At 40.2% G+C, this 18286-nt stretch overlaps 2 protein-coding genes across 4 annotated transcripts in view; both read right to left on the bottom strand.

The window, feature by feature from the left end:
* oxsm (3-oxoacyl-ACP synthase, mitochondrial) overlaps nt 1-18286 on the bottom strand; it is a 180991-nt gene that overhangs the window by 101369 nt on the left and 61336 nt on the right. The window lies entirely within an intron of this gene.
* Nucleotides 9750-18286, bottom strand: part of LOC310716909 (TBC1 domain family member 20) — a 32834-nt gene continuing 24297 nt past the window's right edge. For both annotated transcript variants that reach the window (XM_083524540.1, XM_083524541.1), the window contains one exon: nt 9750-13462. In XM_083524540.1, coding sequence (XP_083380666.1) covers nt 13183-13462 — 280 coding nt within the window. In that variant the 3' untranslated portion in view covers nt 9750-13182. The remainder of the gene's footprint in view (nt 13463-18286) is intronic.

Raw genomic sequence — 18286 nt, 5'->3', positions numbered from 1 at the left:
AACTGGGCGGCGAGCTTCCAGGAAGCTGCCGAGGAGTCGGTTATTGGAATGCGCGTGAGGGATTAGATGTGGTAGGGTTTTCTGACAGGCTGCTTTCACGAGGCTGACTTACAGTCGAGCACCATTTTTAGATGAAGTGAGAAGCGAGAGTGAGTGAACACGAGAGAAGGAGAGGGAAAGGGGATTCGTTTTCCAATGAGGAGAGAAAGAGAGAGAGACAAACAGACGCTGATCTGAGTCATCCTCACAACTCCACTGTTTGGCACCTTTTCTTCTCTCCTCCATTTCTCTCTCTTTTTATCTGCCTCTCACGCACTTGTCAAAGGAAGCATCTGTCACCGATCTGTCTTACAAAATCAGGAAAGAAACACAGAGTAGTCAGAGTATTGGAAGTAAACATTCACCTAAGGGGGCAGGCATCCTACTAAGAAGTGTCATCACTGGAAGGTCGTTATTTTAAATCCTAAAACTATTGCAGGTTCATAGCTTCACAGAGTAGCAAAAGGTTTGTTTGTAGAGAAACCAATGGCAGGGGGTGGTATCAAAAAGTTTCAAGACACATCTGATTACTTTTGTTACTTTACTTAAGTAGTACAGTACTTTTTATGTATCTGTACTTTGCTGAAGTATTTCCATTTGGGGAGACTTTTACTTTACTACTAATTACTTACTACTTTACTATTGTTTACAAATATCTTACTTTTTACTCAACTATATTAAGTTTTTATTAATGAGTGAATAAAAACTTTTACATTTATTTGAGTATTATTTTACTTACTGTACCTACCTACTGTATCTCTACTTTAACTCAAGTACATGGTTTGTGTATTTCGTTCTCCAGTGTTCCCCCGCAGTGGTGAAAAACGGCAACCTTTAAATTGGATCTTCATCTTTGGAAAGAGAACTAAGTCTGCAGGAGCCAAATCTGACAAATAGGGTGGGTGAGATCATGTGGATTCTCCGACTATCTTCATGCACAAGTTGCTACATGGTTTCGACATTTTTGCGGGTTGAGCTCGTTGAATGTCTTCCTGAGCTCTCGTCGTCTTCCAATGATGTTCTCTTGCTCTTGAAGCACGTCTGCTTCTCAAAAACACCTTGGACGACTCTAGAAATCTAGAAACCAATTTGGGAACACGAGGCTCAGGTTGGAATTCACACTGGTTGTGAAGAGCATCGCAGGGCACCAGGTAAAGCATTATCACTTTGATTCCCCATGTCCAAAATGCCAATGGCTTTGCTGTATGCATCAATGATAACGTGGAAAGGCATTGAACTTTGGATCAAAAGGTTGTGAGTTTAAGTCCCAGCCAAACCAAGATGCAAGTACTGGGCCCCTGAGCAAGGCCCCTAACCCCATAGCTGCTCAGTTGTATGAATGAGATAAATGTATCTCGCTCTGGATAAGGGCATCTGCCAAATGCAAATGAACAACAACCCCTGATCAATTTGGTTGTGTTTTTGTAGAGATTCAAAATCCTATCACTTTGCTCCGAGTTAAGAATTTAAACCCCTCCATGCTGCTGGAGAATCTGAGCTAATATTTATCTTGAAAACAAAATTTCAAGAAGCTAGTGGACATCCTGCTCATTAATCCTAGCACATGGTGTACCTGAGCCCAAGAGGACCAGTTGGTCATGCACTATTGCAGCTAGGCATTTCAGTGCAGAAAAATAAATAAAAAAATCAAGTAAAGTGAGACAAAGTCAGAGCAATGGGTTAAAGTGTGATCTCTCCAAGCTAATTCCGGTGGCATGGCTCGGGGATGCATAATGCATTGTAAATTCACCAGACAGAGCCTATTACAGTCAAAGCTAATGAAACCATGCTGATTAGTGATCTCTTGATGCTGATCCACCATATGCCAGTTGAGTCTCATTCCCTGCTCTCACTCTCTCTCTCTTTCACACACACACACACACACACACACACACACACACACACACACACACACACACACACACACACACACACACACACAAGTAAGCAGATCTATTAATGCTATATAAAAGCCATATTTTCATTACCACTGGTGCAGGCAGTATGGTAATAAAGAATGCTGCATTTTTTAAAAAGGCAGTTGGCAGAACAGACTGTTGTAAGTTGAGGTCCTGAAACTTCTCTATGTAGTACAATACTAATATCTAGTAATATTACTTTACTTGCCCCCGCATTGCATTGGTCCATTTATGCCAGCATACATAATAAATTATCACCATTGGAAGAGCAACTGCGCAGCAACAAAACCAATAGGACAACACAGTATCCTTTAAACAAGACCTGCTTAAGTTACTTTTTAAATGCTTTCGTGCTCTCTGTGAAGGTTTAAGATTCAAGATTTTTATTCGTCACAATTACATTATTTAAATGGGACTGTAAATATTAAACATGAGAAAATACGGTGGTATCAAAAAATCTCAAGCCTAGTTTTGCAATACGCCAACAGATGGTAGCACAAGGCTTCACGCACGGTCATAGGGCGCAAAAGACATCGTCCCATGTACAACTGGAGCTGTGCAACTGGTGCTATTCTGTCCATGTGTGTTACCACTTCTGTGATTTCATCATGTACAGCAAGTTAGAACAAAAAGCAAACGTGAAAGTCTGTGTGAAACTGGGCAAATTTGCCACAAAGGCATTTGACAGGATTCGGCAAGTTTACGGCATCTCACGACAGAAAAGGGCGAGGCAGGTCCACAGCTCACCCAATTGCATGCTTATATTCTTTTTTGACTTTTGTTCCGGTTCAAAGGTCGCTGTTTTTTCACCATTGCAGAGTTTTAATGCTAATCGCAGAAGGTACTTGATACACTTCAAAAAGAAGACTTCCAGGACACATTTTAGAAGTGGCAGGAATGCTGAGAGTGCTGTATTTCTGTGTAAGAGGACTTTTTTAAAGGTGATAGTAGATAAAGTTCTTTCTTGTAAACTGATCTAGTCTCAAAACTTGTTGATACCAATAAAAGAAAAATAAAAGAAAATAAGAGAAGATATGAGAAAATATTTTAAATAATGATAAAGTGCTATTTAAAAAGTCCAAGCGTCCAAGCTGCCAGCTTTTGGTCATTGATCTGGCAGGCTCAGATCCTTCTAAAAACCCCATCTCTTTCTTCATGATACAGAGCGAGCATGACAGGCTCCTGGCTGTCCTTCTTTGGACCTCGGTGCACAATTTAACGCTGTCTGCACCTACGGAGTCCTTCCCTGCTCTCTTGTTCACCTCTGATCTTCCCAACTCTCTCACCCCTATCACCCTGCCAGCTGTGAACACATGTCCAGCAGTACCATTTGCCCTCTGGTCCAATGTCCAGAGGGCATTCATTTTCATGTGGTGACCAAGCGTGACCCAGCAAGCAACATCCTGCCCACACTTGCTGGAATGCCAGAGAGAGAGAGACTTGACTTCTGGCCGGGTATCACATCGCAAGCAGCACACAGGAACTCAGCGGAGAGGAAAGATTTAGCATGAGGAGAGATAATGATGGGGTCTGATTATTAGTCAATTACGGCCACTCTATGGGGCACCGCTTCAGGAACGAGAGGGCGGGGGATAATCCCATTATCTGAGATGTCTGGATAATGGATTTTGTGTATAAGGCTTTTTTTAACACATCGCATTGAGTGTTGAGAATATCATCTTCACAAAACCTGTAATGATATCCGTGAGCCGTGCGAGAGGGAAACTCATTTCGGAGCTACCGACTCTGAACAAGCACTATCATTTCCTCCCCTAGAATTCAGTACATGCTGTCTTCTGCCACGCTCAGCTTCTTTCTCCCCCCACCACACTCTCTTCTTCTTTGTCCCTTGCTCTGACTCGCTCTCTCTCCCTCTTTTTCTCTCTCTCCACAGGCCTCTTCATCTGCTGATGGTTCTGCCACGATCGTTGCTATTGTCGCTACTGCACACTTCTTGCCCGTGTCAATTGTATGGTTTGAATTGGTGAAGCAAATTACCAATTTATTACCTATAGTGTGGGTGACCTTTACTTAGGATACAGCATCTCTGCCCTACACAAATTCCATGAACGACTGTTTAAGGAGGTGTTACTTCAGTGCACATCTAAGCCTGATAAATGAGTATTCTATTCCCATTACTTTTCGATCAATATATTAAGGCCATATTGCACATCATATTGACCGAAGCCATTATAGTGAACGACCTGTAAAGAAAGAGCTTCCCTCACCGACCTGCTGGGGTTTGCTCTTTTAGTCGCTCATTCCAAAGTTATGGATTCAGTCTAGCCTATAATTGATGAGCTCCTTAAAGAGCAAGTACAACAATGTCCAGTGAGAGCTGATCAAAGCACTGGCAGAACTAGCGCTCCATTTCTTCTGCAACTCTCTATAGACAGTTACAATTATAAGAATAAGAATCTTGACTCTCAAAGATGTTGATCTGTAGAAGCTCCTCTATTAGACAAATCCTCTGAGTACAATTCTACAAAGGACCTCCAAGCGTTTTCCAGAGGGAAATCCAAAGACCAATGGAAAGTATGCAAGTCTGGATAGGTTAAGGTTTTAAACTACAAATTCATCATCCAAAAGGGTGATTTTCATTTAAACCTTTAATTGCTCTGTTGTAGGGAGATCAGAGGTTTGAATCCCAATAGTCTCACAGCTATAAGCAGGAGTGCAAGAGAGAATAAATGGGTCCAGTTCTAGGGATGATGTTACTCTCTTCCAACAATCAGAGCAACAGGTTTTTGTGAGCTCATGTACATTGAAGATTGCAGTTAGAGCTTGCCCTGCCCCCAACCAAGAAGGAGGCCCAAAAAATGGCATGAGTATTTAAATGTGACGGTTGAGCAGCACGTCTTGTCCTTTGGTCTGTTAGTAGCCTTTGTGCAATAGAGAGTTAGCTTATAAATAGGTTTTGGCTAACTGCCATAGTAATAAATGAAATCAGAAGTGAATTCAAGCAGAACTCAGACAAGGCACCTGTAGTGTCTTGCTCGGCTTTAATGGCCTCCTTCTTCCTCGGGGGGGTCATGGTCTCAGTAAGAAGCATCGTTCCATAGCTTCTCTTCCATTTAGTTGCATCTGTGCAGCAGTTTATGACTTGGTTTGTGGCTCATTCATACATAAATTCATGTCGAAAAAAATGGAATGCAGATGAGATTTGCCTTCTAGTCTCAAACGGGCCCTTTTAGTCACAAATGCCTGTATTTAAAGCAATGATCAGGGTATTACTTACATTACAAATGACTCATATATTGCTGTCAAAACAAACCTGTTGTAAAACTTGGAATAACATTAGAATATTCTAATCTGTTGCTAGCCCAAGATATTTAAGACTATATGTGAACTGTTCAATGTTTATGGTTTTATAATCTAAGACTAAATACCAGTCCAAGCCATTGATGCACATATTAGAGAACTACATATCTGGCAAAAGACACTCTACTAAAAGTGCCATTTCTGTGACATACATACAACCCACAGCCCCTTCACAAACATGCATCTATTTTTAGTTCTCTCAATTTAAGATTAGAAACCAATGTATTATTTTCTTCTCTTCTCTTGCACCAACTAAAAAACTAAAACAAAAGGAGGCTTGCCAGTCTTACCCACATAAACTAGCTTGAAATGTAAATTAAAAACACTTACACATATGAACCAATTAGTTAGATAACTATCTACATCGTTTGCAAGCTATGATACTTATTCTACTGAAGTAAAATGTTACAATTCGTGATATCATTGCCCCTCAGAAATGAACTGGGTGTAGAAACTGGCTAACATCCAAAACTCTTACATTGGTAATTGCAAGCAAATACTTTTAGGTCTTCCCAATTTGGTGTCACAGGATCCTGAGGTCTACCTTGATGTGTTTTTTGTGGAGCCAGTATGGTGGGCAAGTGACTTTTCTCTCAGGGTAAGAGCTAGGTATACATCAAGACTCTTCTCTGATCTGGCAGCAAGGTGGTGAAATAAACGTCCCGTAGATGTTCGAGGCGCTGAGTCAATGCATATCTAAAGACGGCAGGTGACATACTTGCAACTGAAACACTTAAACTACATATTTTTTTCTCGTTTGTTTTAGTCTGCTTGTATGCTACAATTCCTTTCAACAGAGTTTAGGCCAGGGGTGTCTAATCTTTTCCACAAAGGGCTGGTGTGGGTGCAGGTTTTCAGTTAAACTATACAAGGGCAACTCCTGATAGTCCATTGAAAATGAAGATCTAAACAGGTGAAATCTGGTGTGGCTCAGTTGGAATGAAAACTACACCCACACTGGCCCTTTGTTGAGAAGATTAGAGCTCTGGTTTAGGCCGATGGTATCCTAAGTCTGCAACCTAGTGAACCAGTATTGATTTATTCATTGATAGAGACTCAAAGCACTTTGTAAGCCACTCTGGATAAGGGTGTCTGCTAAATGCTGTCAATGTAAATATATAGAATTATGTATTTAGCGGTTTAGGCATCTAGTAGATGTCTACTACATTTCTGTAAGTTTGGACATTTATGTTCGGGTTGCATTCAAACAAGCAAAACTAAACAATTTGAAAACAAAGAAAGTTTTCTGAAAGTTTAACCGAAGCTTCTATTTATCCACCTTGAGAAGAGTGTGTGCAAGTGCATCACTGGCCTGAGAGCGGATTGGCCGTATGACAGCGCAAGTAGAAAGCTCATTACAGACACTATGGAGCTCAGGGGCCTAATTAACAGCAGCTCATTTTCTACCTGTGCAAGGAAACACTCGCCCATCATTTTTCATTATTAATACTTTAACAGCTGCTGACCGGAGCGTGGGCCTAGATGAGAAACTTTCAGATTCATCAATTAACCCGGCCACAGACAGCTTGGAGAACTGAAGGCCTGTACGGACCTGCTGATACGGCTGCATAGCTCCTCCATGAATATTAATCTTTCACCTTTTGCCATTTATTTGAAACTTTTGTACCCCAATGCAGTGCAGAGCAACAGGACCTTGACTCTGGGGGGAGACCAGGAGGCTTCACTTTAGCAATGATCTTTGACCCATGAACCTTAGTCATGAGTCTCATGACATTGTTCTTTTTATTTTTTATTTTATAGAGCACCAAAATTAAGGTCTGGTACATTTATAAAGCTTTTTCTCTTAGTTTTACTTCCAATCTTCTTTTAGGCTTAAATGGTACCTGATCTCAGAACAGTTTTTCCTTTCTGCCTTTATGAACCTCAGTTTTTTCAGGTATTAGTGGTGCAGCTGTCCATGCAACTTTGCATACAAGGAAGTTGTTTCTCAGGTCCATTAGCTCTCTGGAATGTTCTGTCCTTTAAAAAGTTTCTCTCAGAGCACTGAATACAAATGAACGACCAGAGAGTTTGCCATCCAAGACCGCAATGATGGACCGTTCAGCTCACTTCAGGAGCCATGCTTAAAGGTGTACCATGGTGCATGAATCTCTCAGAGAAAAAGGGACCTTGTAATCACTATGCTTAACTGGGACGCTATGCATAAAACATGGCCTAGTCAGACACAGGGATGATGGCATTGTCTGCTGCATGTGGTCTGCTCTGTAGCATCATTAGGCCCATCTCTAGTCCCATCACTTTTTCTTCTTAGTGGGTTCAATGACTTTGCTTTCGCCAAGCCTGTCTGGAAGTAGTACGACTTTCTCGCTACTATTTCTATTCCACCATCTTTTGTTTCATTGCGTTTGCTCGATGGCTTCAGCCGACCTTGCTGTACAGATGACGGTGCAAAAAAAAAGCTTCTGGGAAAACAAGGCACAGGCCCTGCAATGCATCTGCTGTGTGTTGTGACCTCATCTTCTTCAAGCTCACACTTACACATGGCAACATTTCCCAGCTCCCAAGAGCTAGTGTCATTGTTGCTGTGTGTGGCTTGAGCGGGAATGGTGCACGTTTCATTTCACAGCAAGTGCACAAGAACTTAACTGCTGGCCTCTTGACTTCCTTTCACCTCCCTCTCACCTTTCACATACTTACAATTAGTAAATGTTACAGTCTTTGTCACAATTACATAATGGCTCTAACTGGAGGCAAAACAAAAGAAAAACTGGAGATGGCCAATACAAACCAGCATAGAATCAGCTACACAAGGACATTTTATTGTATAATATAGCGTATAGGTTTGCTAACTGCTAGCTAACAACCTGAGACAAAAAAGGAAACTGTTCTATAGTTGCCATAAGTGCAATTGAAGAAAGGAAAAGGTAACAATGAGTAGGCCCATGTTGTGTGTCAGGCGTGTGTTCAAGTATTTGCATTTGCTAACGTCGGCCACAACCAAAAGGATATGTAAAGTTAGGTAGTGAGCTGGGCTGACATTAGCTTCTCACTCTCATGCAGTGGTGGACAGTAAGAAAGTCAATGTAATTCGTTACTGTAATTAAGTAGCTTTTTCACATATATGTACTTTACTGAAGTAGGTCCATTTGAGGAGCCTTTAACTTTTCTACATTTCAAAGTCAAATATCGTACTTTTTACTTAACTACATTTTGCAAAATCAGTCGTTTCTTTTTATTTATGATTTATTTTATTTATGAATATAAATTAGACTGGTCAAACATGCACCAAGCCACCAATCAGAGTAGAGAACATTCTCCGTTTTTTATGGTGGCTTGGTCTATCTACTTATTACCAACATACACTTTAGCACCAGTTTAACAGCAAGCAGAACATTTTCAGAGTAATAAATGATAGAAGAAACTCTCGATTTGACTTGCAACACCACCCGTGGCCTTATTTGCGTTATATTTATATATATAAAAAATTGAAGTAGTTAAAAAGCAGGTTTTTTATGATAACTGTAATAGATATCAATCAATGCTTGACTCATTAATATCATTCTATAAATAGATCACTGGCCTGAGAGTCACATTAGAATATTTTCACATAAACTGAGTTGAAAAAGCAAAGAGTCTTATAGGTCATTAAAGCCATAATAAATCACAGCACTTTGGATACTTAAATACATTTGAAGGCAAATACTTTTGTACTTTTACTCAAGTGAACGTTTAAAGCGAGCACTTTTGCATTTACTGGTAATGTTTTTCCCATAATAATTGTAATAGTTTACTCGACTACATGATTTGTGTACTTCTCACACACACACACACACACACACACACACACACACACACACACACACACACACACACACACACACACACACACACACACACACACCCCTTAATCACTATTTGTTAAGACCAAGGTGAGTCAGGTGTTTTATCCACATTGACTGCAGTGCCAGTTCTGTGTATGGGTCAGCTAATTTGGATCCGTTCATTAAAGTTAACAAAATAACATTTGTGGTCCTGGACAGTAAGGGACCTCACATAGTCAGATCAACTTGGATTTTGATCTGTCATTGTTTAAAAAAAAAAAAAAAAAAACACGAACAAAACTCAATAGCTAGCGGTCATGGATATTTTTCTGCCTCCGTCTAAGCTCCGCCCACAAAAACCTATCATGTTTACTGAAAAGGGGTCTATAAACGGAAGGCTGTTCTAATGTTCAGGACACAGTATGAATACTTGGACTCAATTAACAGACTACATCCATAAAACAGGCATGCTGTGAAAAACATAGAAATTATACATCTCTTGAATATGATTAATGGATATTCTATGATGCTTTCTGGGCATCGTAAAAGAAGACGCCAGATTCTGCATATTTCCAAGACAAACTTAAACGACGCAATCAAATAAACCCCCTAGTGAGGCTTTAACAGTGAGATTCCTCCAGACCTGAGGCTAACGTGAGAGGATGCTATATAAAAAAAATGCCATTGCTTTAAAATTCATGAGCTTTTATTTCTGAGACTTTGTTCTCTTCCAAAAATATTCCTATAGTTTATCAGTAAATACAGGATGGATACAAATCGAACATCACGATACAACTTCTCGAAACCATGAATAAACAAAAGATATATAAAGACATATACATTACAGCACAGTCCAATTTTTGGCGACCCTGAAACACAGAGGGTTAAGGGCCTTGCTCAAGGGCCCAAGAGTGGAAGCTTGGCAACACCAGGGCTTGAACCCCTGACCTTCTGATCATAACCCAGCACCTTAACCACTGAGCTATCGCATATTAAAGAAAATTTTTTTTTACATATAACTGAGTACAGTTTGAGTGATTTTAACATCAGAGTGGTTAAAAATGTGTAAATTCAGTACTTAATCAAAATAAAAAATAAAAAAATGTCTTCAGATTTCATAAAAAAGTTGTAGCCAAAGTCATGAGAAACTTTCCTGAACAGTAATGTGTTCCCTCTTTTGCATGTATCTCACACATTATTCAAGTTGCAGCATTTAAAAGTTTGTTTCAAAAAGGGGAAAAGGGAGAAAACTGGATTTACCTGGTAACAGACTGCATTCTGACTGCAATAGAGGAGAATTTGGGGACATGTAGACAGACTGTATCTGACTTTCAACTGAATCCAGGGCCATGATCAAAGTGCGATGTGAGGAAATCAAAAATAGCCAGCAAGCTTTGAGATATCTAATCCAGCTCTTTACACAATATGATTTGTGCAAAAAGCCGAGGCAGGTTGAAAACGTATTTAGTTCCCGGTAAAAACAAAGAACGTTTCCACTAATGTTAGCGTCTGGCCAAATATACAGATACTTCGTTTTTTTTGTTTTGTTTTTTTTCCAGGGACTAAATAAAAACATTTTATAAGCGTTCTCTGTAGGTTCTTGGTTACAAAACCAAAGTCCCTAGAAAAAAAAAAACAACAACTAAAAATCAGTTTAGTGGTTTTAGTAGCTATTTTTATGTTTTTCATTACTTGCAGGACCGTGCTGTGGGAACAGTAGGGTAAGATTAAGAGAACATTAGGGCAAAGAACGTTAAAATAAAAACGTTAACAGAATGCTGTGCGTATCCGTTACAGAAAACACGTGCACCACTGTTCAGACTCCTATTAGCATAACTGCACAGGAAAAGATGCTTAAAAATAAAAAAAAATACAAAAATCTTTGTTTTAATTTAACCTATTGTGATCCTTCAGGACATTTTTGCTACCAAACAAGACATGTTTAGTAGTAATTTGCTTTGAATTTAGGACATGAAATACCCATGTTTAGACACAAACACAAACAGGTCAGAACAGCTGCAGGTTAAAATCAAGTAATCAGTCCATTGTGGTTTGTGTGACAGCCCGCACAACCACCCTGAAGGTAGCCGAAATGCCCAACATGACCATCCTGATGAGCTGCTGGGCATTCTGTAAATGTTCTGCAAACGTCAAAAAAAACGTTCCTGACAAACGAAAAACCAACCTTAAAAAAATGTATGTTCTGGGAAACCAAGAAGTTTTGCAACTACTTAAAGAAAACCTACAGATTGTTCTGGTTACAGTGATTTTTATAAATGCTAACAGGAACGTTAGACAAACATTCTGAAAATGTTAGGAGAACATTATGGGAATGTTCTGTAAATCTGAAACCGTCTTTTTGCTTAAAGAAAACTTTCCCGGATGACCTAAAAAAATAAAACTTAAAAACATATGTTCTGGAAACATTTCTACAACATTCTAGAAACCAAACATTGCAATATAACAGGTTTCTACAAGTACAGGTAAGAAGTTTCCACCTCATCATAATGCATAAAAAGAAATACTACTCCACCATTTAGACACCAATTAGACAATTGGAAACAGTGATAACAGGACATGTGTCAAATTTCCTTAACAAATATTAACTTCGGTTAATAATCGGAAATTCGACTGCGTTTCCGTCGTGATTAATACTCAAGAGTGATCCAAACTTTCAGGTCGTTTTCCCGCCAAGATTTTCCACACTGTTCTACAGGTGCACATGGGCATCCTGTTATTTAGATTTCATCCACTTCTTGTTCTTCTTGGCAATAAAAAGCAAATGATGTATAAAAAAAGAGCCCAAAGTCTTGCCAATAGCCACGAGTGCTGAATTAAATTCACATTAAAAGAACTGAGCGTATAATTAACCGAATCTGAAGAAAAAGGAAAAGTGGACGAATGTGTTTCCAGGACTGAAACTTTTTTTTTTTTTTTTTTGGCAGTGGAATTTACAAGTACGAGCTTCTCATAGAGCTGTCTCGTAGATAAACAGCTGCTCCACAGCTTTCTCACCATGGCACTAATAGAGAAGAGCATCCGGCGCTTCGGGCTGCGTTCGAGCGCTGTAATTCAGGCTCGCCTCGTCAGACTCTTCCCCTCTCTGTGTTTATGACAGAGACAATAAAGTGCACGTACGAGGCCGGGGAAAAAGGCAAGATGCTTAATCTCTTTGGACGGATTTATATTCTCCTGTAAGTGAGTGTGCGTTGGGAACATCTCGTTAAAAATATCCGAAAGACCTGGAGGCGAAATGAAGGCAGGTAATCGTCTGAGAAAAGTGGGAAGAGATCGAGGTTTGAGCGATGGGGTTCAGGCTCGAGTAGCGCCTCCGCTTTGCCTAGGATTCAACGAGTTCGGGTTTTACATGACGGAGACACCGGTATTTCCAACAAGGAAGTTACAAAGCCTTTCCTGAGGTTGTGTTTTTTTTTCCAGACTTTGAAGCTTCCTCCAAATGGTTCTTGCTCAAGAATGATTGATGACTGGCTCAATTTGTAAAAGTAGCAGATGGATATGTGCGTGTGTGTGTGTGTGTGTGTGTGTGTGTGTGTACGTTTTTTTTCTTCTTTTTTTTTCTTACTTAAACTCGAGTGCTGCGTTCACTGCAGGCCAAACTCTTTATTCTCCACAGACCAAAGAAACCCACCTGCTCACACTCATCTCTTCTCATCTCAATGAGCTGTTTCTTTCATTCCACTGCAAAGTCCTTCAGCAATGGAGAGAGGAAGGAGGGGGGAAAAAAAAAAAAAACAAACAACAACAAAAAAAAAAAAACAAAGTTCAATAATCTGTACGTCTGGCTGTTTGGAATCCGCTATCGGCGCACTTTTTCCCTTCCTGACGTTCTGCTGATGGAAAGGCATTCAGAAATGCTTATCGTTACAAAAAGCCCATCCACCACCTTTCATACGCCTAATATTAGCTTGGCCAAGTACAGAACTGTGCAGGAGCTAAAAACTAAACAAAACCATGTGGGTTTTTTTTTGTTTGTTTGTTTTTTAAAGAACAAATTCCTGTAGGATGTTTCTGGTCCATGATCACACAAGACAGGTTTACTGATAATTTAGAACATGAAATGCCCAAGTATTCTGTAGAGACACACACACATCCTTTCGAGGTCAGAACAGCTGCAGGAGAAAGTCAGGTGCCCAGTTCATGGCGGTTTGTGTGATGGCCAGCGCAGCCGCACCGAGGGTAGCGGAAATGCCCCACACGGCCATCCTGATGAGTTGCTGTGCACTGCCAGGCTGAGTGCTATTGTACCAGGGTGACGGTTGTACAAGGGCGAGATGGGCATCCTGGCGTTGTTGAAGATGCTGCCGCTGCTGCCGCAGGATGAAGTCGGGCCGCTGCTGTAGAGTCGATGTCTGAAAGTCTTTGAAGGAGCTGATGGCAATGCTGAGGGCAAACACACACACACGAGAACTGAGCAAGTTTACTGTATAGAGAAAAAAAAAAATCCTCCTAAACTAACTCAATCTTATAATACTTCTAAATGCTCCATTTTGATTGGTTCGGACAGTGTCGATTCATTTCTTATAATAGAAGCTCTGGAAACAGAAGTGCATGAAATTCATAGGGCATTAATAACTCTGTACTGTTCTCATAGTAACAGCTAGTTTACAGTAGTGATGGGAAGATCGGATCATTTTATCGACTTGGTTCTTTGCGTCTTGCTCATCAAAATTGCTTAACACCTTAACACTCGTGACCTCGATAGCTGGCGACTTTGGAACAAGACTGAGAGTACCTCGTGAAAAATCTGACAGTTCACGAGAAGCCGCGAGTGGCTCGAAAGTTCAGAGTAACATTTCAAAACAGGTTTGTGCTATGAAATTACATCAAAATGTTTGAAAAACTATTTTGTTATATTGCAGCCATTTGCTAAAATCATTTAAGTTAATTTCTTTTCCTCATGAATGTACACACAGCTCCCCATATTGACAGAAAAACACAGAATTGTTGACCTTTTTGCAGATTTATTAAAAAAGAAAAACTGAAATATCACATGGTCCTAAGTATTCAGACCCTTTGCTGTGACACTCATATATTTAACTCAGGTGCTCTCCATTTCTTCTAATCATCCTTGAGATGGTTCTACACCTTCATTTGAGTCCAGAAATTTTTGATTATACTGATTGGACTTGATTAGGAAAGCCACACACCTGTTTATATAAGACCTTACAGATCACAATGCATGTCAGAGCAAATGAGAATCATTAAGGTCAAAGGAACTGCCTGAAGAGCTCAGAGACAGAATTGTGGCAAGGCACAGATCTGGCCAAGGTTCCAAAAAAATTTCTGCAGCACTAAAGGTTCCTAAGAGCACAGTGGCCTCCGTAATCCTTAAATGGAAGACGTTTGGGACGACCAGAACCCTTCCTAGAGCTGGCCGTCCGGCCAAACTGAGCTATCGGGGGAGAAGAGCCTTGGTGAGAGAGGTAAAGAAGAACCCAAAGATCACTGTGGCTGAGCTCCAGAGATGCAGTCGGGAGATGGGCGAAAGTTTTAGAAAGTCAACCATCACTGCAGCCCTCCACCAGTGGGGCTTTATAGCAGAGTGGCCCGACGGAAGCCTCTCCTCAGTGCAGGACACATGAAAACCCGCATGGAGTTCTCCAAGATGGTGAGAAATAAGATTCTCTGGTCTGATGAGACCAAGATAGAACTTTTTGGCCTTAATTCTAAGCGGTATGTGTGGAGAAAACCAGGCACTGCTCATCACTTGTCCAATACAGTCTCAACAGTGAAGCATGGTGGTGGCAGCATCATGCTGTGTGGGTGTTTTTCAGCTTCAGGGACAGGACGACTGGTTGCAATCAAGGGAAAGATAAATGCGGCCAAGGACAGGGATATCCTGGACGAAAACCTTCTCCAGAGTGCTTTGGACCCCAGACTGGGCTGAAGGTTTACCTTCCAACAAGACAATGACCCTAAGCACACAGCTAAAATAACGAAGGAGTGGCTTCACAACAACTCCGTGACTGTTCTTAAATGGCCCAGCCAGAGCCCTGACTTAAACCCAATTGAGCATCTCTGGAGAGACCTAAAAATAGCTGTCCACCAACGTTTACCGTCCAACCTGACAGAACTGGAGAGGATCTGCAAGGAGGAATGGCAGAGGATCCCCAAATCCAGGTGTGAAAGACTTGTTGCATCTTTCCCAAAAAGACTCCTGGCTGTATTAGATCAAAAGGGGGCTTCTACTAAATACTAAGCAAAGGGTCTGTATACTTAGGACCATGTGATATTTCAGTTTTTCTTTTTTAATAAATCTGCAACAGTGTCAACAATTCTGTGTTTTTCTGTCAGTATGGGGTGCTATGTGTACATTAATGAGGAAAAGAAATGAACTTAAATGATTTTAGCAAATGGCTGCAAAATAAAAAAGAATGAAAAATTTAAGGGGGTCTGAATACTTTCCGTACCCACTGTATATATACACACAGTAAGGAAAATAAGTATTTGAACACCCTGCTATTTTGCAAGTTCTCCCACTTAGAAATCATGGAGGGGTCTGTAATTGTAATTGTAGGTGCATGTCCACTGTGAGAGACATTATCTAAAAAAAAAAAAATCCAGAAATCACAATATATGATTTTTAAACTATTTATTTGTATGATACAGCTGCAAATAAGTATTTGAACACCTGTCTATCAGCTAGAATTCTGACCCTCAGCGACCTGTTAGTCTGCCTTTAAAATGTCCACATCCACTACATTTATTATCCTAAATTAGATGCACCTGTTTGAGGTTGTTAGCTGCATAAAGACACCTGTCCACCCCATACAATCAGTAAGAATCCAACTACTAACATGGCCAAGACCAAAGAGCTGTCCAAAGACACTAGAGACAAAATTGTACACCTCCACAAGGCTGGAAAGAGCTACGGGGAAATTGCCAAGCAGCTTGGTGAAAAAAGGTCCACTATTGGAGCAATCATTAGAAAATGGAAGAAGCTAAACATGACTGTCAATCTTCCTCGGACTGGGGCTCCATGCAAGATCTCACCTCGTGGGGTCTCAATGATCCTAAGGAAGGTGAGAAATCAGCCCAGAACTACACGGGAGGAGCTGGTCAATGACCTGAAAAGAGCTGGGACCACCGTTTCCAAGGTTACTGTTGGTAATACACTAAGACATCATGGTTTGAAATCATGCATGGCACGGAAGGTCCCCCTGCTTAAACCAGCACATGTCCAGGCACGTCATAAGTTTGCCAATGACCATTTGGATGATCCAGAGGAGTCATGGGAGAAAGTCATGTGGTCAGATGAGACCAAAATAGAACTTTTGGGTTATAATTCCACTAAACGTGTTTGGAGGAAGAAGAATGATGAGTACAATCCCAAGAACACCATCCCTACTGTGAAGCATGGGGGTGGTAGCATCATGCTTTGGGGGTGTTTTTCTGCACATGGGACAGGGCGACTGCACTGTAATAAGGAGAGGATGAACGGGGCCTTGTATTGCGAGATTTTGGGGAAAAACCTCCTACCCTCAGTTAGAGCATTGAAGATAGGTCGAGGCTGGGTCTTCCAACATGACAATGACCCGAAGCACACAGCCAGGATAACCAAGGAGTGGCTCTGTAAGAAGCATATCAAGGTTCTGGGGTGGCCTAGCCAGTCTCCAGACCTAAACCCAATAGAGAATCTTTGGAGGGAGCTCAAACTCCGTGTTTCTCAGTGACAGGTCAGAAACCTGACTGATCTAGAGAAGATCTGTATGGAGGAGTGGGCCAAAATCCCTCCTGCAGTGTGTGCAAACCTGGTGAAAAACTACAGGAAACGTTTGACCTTTGTAATTGCAAACAAAGGCTACTGTACCAAATATTAACATTGACTTGCTCAGGTGTTTAAATACTTATTTGCAGCTGTATCATACAAATAAATAGTTAAAAAATCATACATTGTGATTTCTGAATTTTTTTTTTTTAGAATATGTCTCTCACAGTGGACATGCACCTACGATGACAATTTCAGACCCCTCCATGATTGCTAAGTGGGAGAACTTGCAAAATAGCAGGGTGTTCAAATACTTATTTTCCTCACTGTATATATATATATATATATATATATATATATATATATATATATATATATATATATATATATATATATATATATATATATATATATATATATAAAACTGCATACAATATTTGGGAGCCACGTGACAAAAGAACAAACAATTAAGACCACAGGACTAAAATACTCAATTATGTTTCCTGTATAACACACTCGCGTGACAAACTATTCGATTCCGTTTCCTGTTCATAACATACGGAGATTTTGCGATGTTTTGCTCATGTGCGTTCGGAAAAAAATGAATGACTCTGAGACCAATTGTTCTTCTGGGTCACATTAAAGATCATGAAAGTCCCATCACTAATTTACAGTGTTGCTTATAAGGTGTGTGTTCTGAATAACAAGTAAAAAAAAATTTTTAAATGCATTTTGTCTATAAATATATCATTTAAAAGACCCACTGATCTGACATGGTAATGTTTTGTAAGGAGTCTCCAGTGTAAGTGCTTTGTATGAGAAAAGACAGGAGTTTGTGCTCTCTCAGTTACAAGCAGAGCTGTAAAGTCGTTTTTGAAAAGAAAGATTTAATAGTTGCAAAAACTTATCCAAAAACAGAAATGTTTGACGTGACTGTTTGAGAGCGACGTGACTGTGTTTAAGGAGTCAATTTGTGTTACATATTAATGTGTTTGTATCAAATTTTAAAACGTGCACGCGGCGCTACAAGTGTAGTGTATTTTATTAAACAATGAATTCAGATCAGTTGTTTTTACCTTCTTTTTTTTGCTATGAGGATTTTTACTGTAATAAAACATATTGGGGTGTTAATGTGCTGCTTTATCATTTTATTGACTATAGGTTTCCTATATCTAGAGCTATATCAAGGTGAAAAGAATGCAACATTACCTCCTCCTCCTCCGGGTATACAGAACAGAGTAACCCCTGTGTTCTATTAAAATGACTGAATTCAATATTTATACTAGTACAGTATTAACTGGAAGACTGACTGACTGATTGATTTCTATATAAATACACCCAACGGGAGACGAGCGAGAAGGGAAGAGAGAATGGAAACCCAGTAGACAGGCATGAGAAAAAGAAAAAGGGAGGGGAGGGGACAGGAATATGGCCTGTAGTCTGCTCACAGAGACAGCACTTTTAATTTCAGCAGTAATGTTCTCCAATTACAGCAG

This window comes from Silurus aristotelis (assembly GCF_946808225.1).
Source record: "Silurus aristotelis genome assembly, chromosome: 21".
NCBI lineage: Eukaryota > Metazoa > Chordata > Actinopteri > Siluriformes > Siluridae > Silurus > Silurus aristotelis.
The sequence above is the reverse complement of the archived record's forward strand: the minus strand, read 5'-3'. Positions and strand labels throughout refer to the sequence as shown.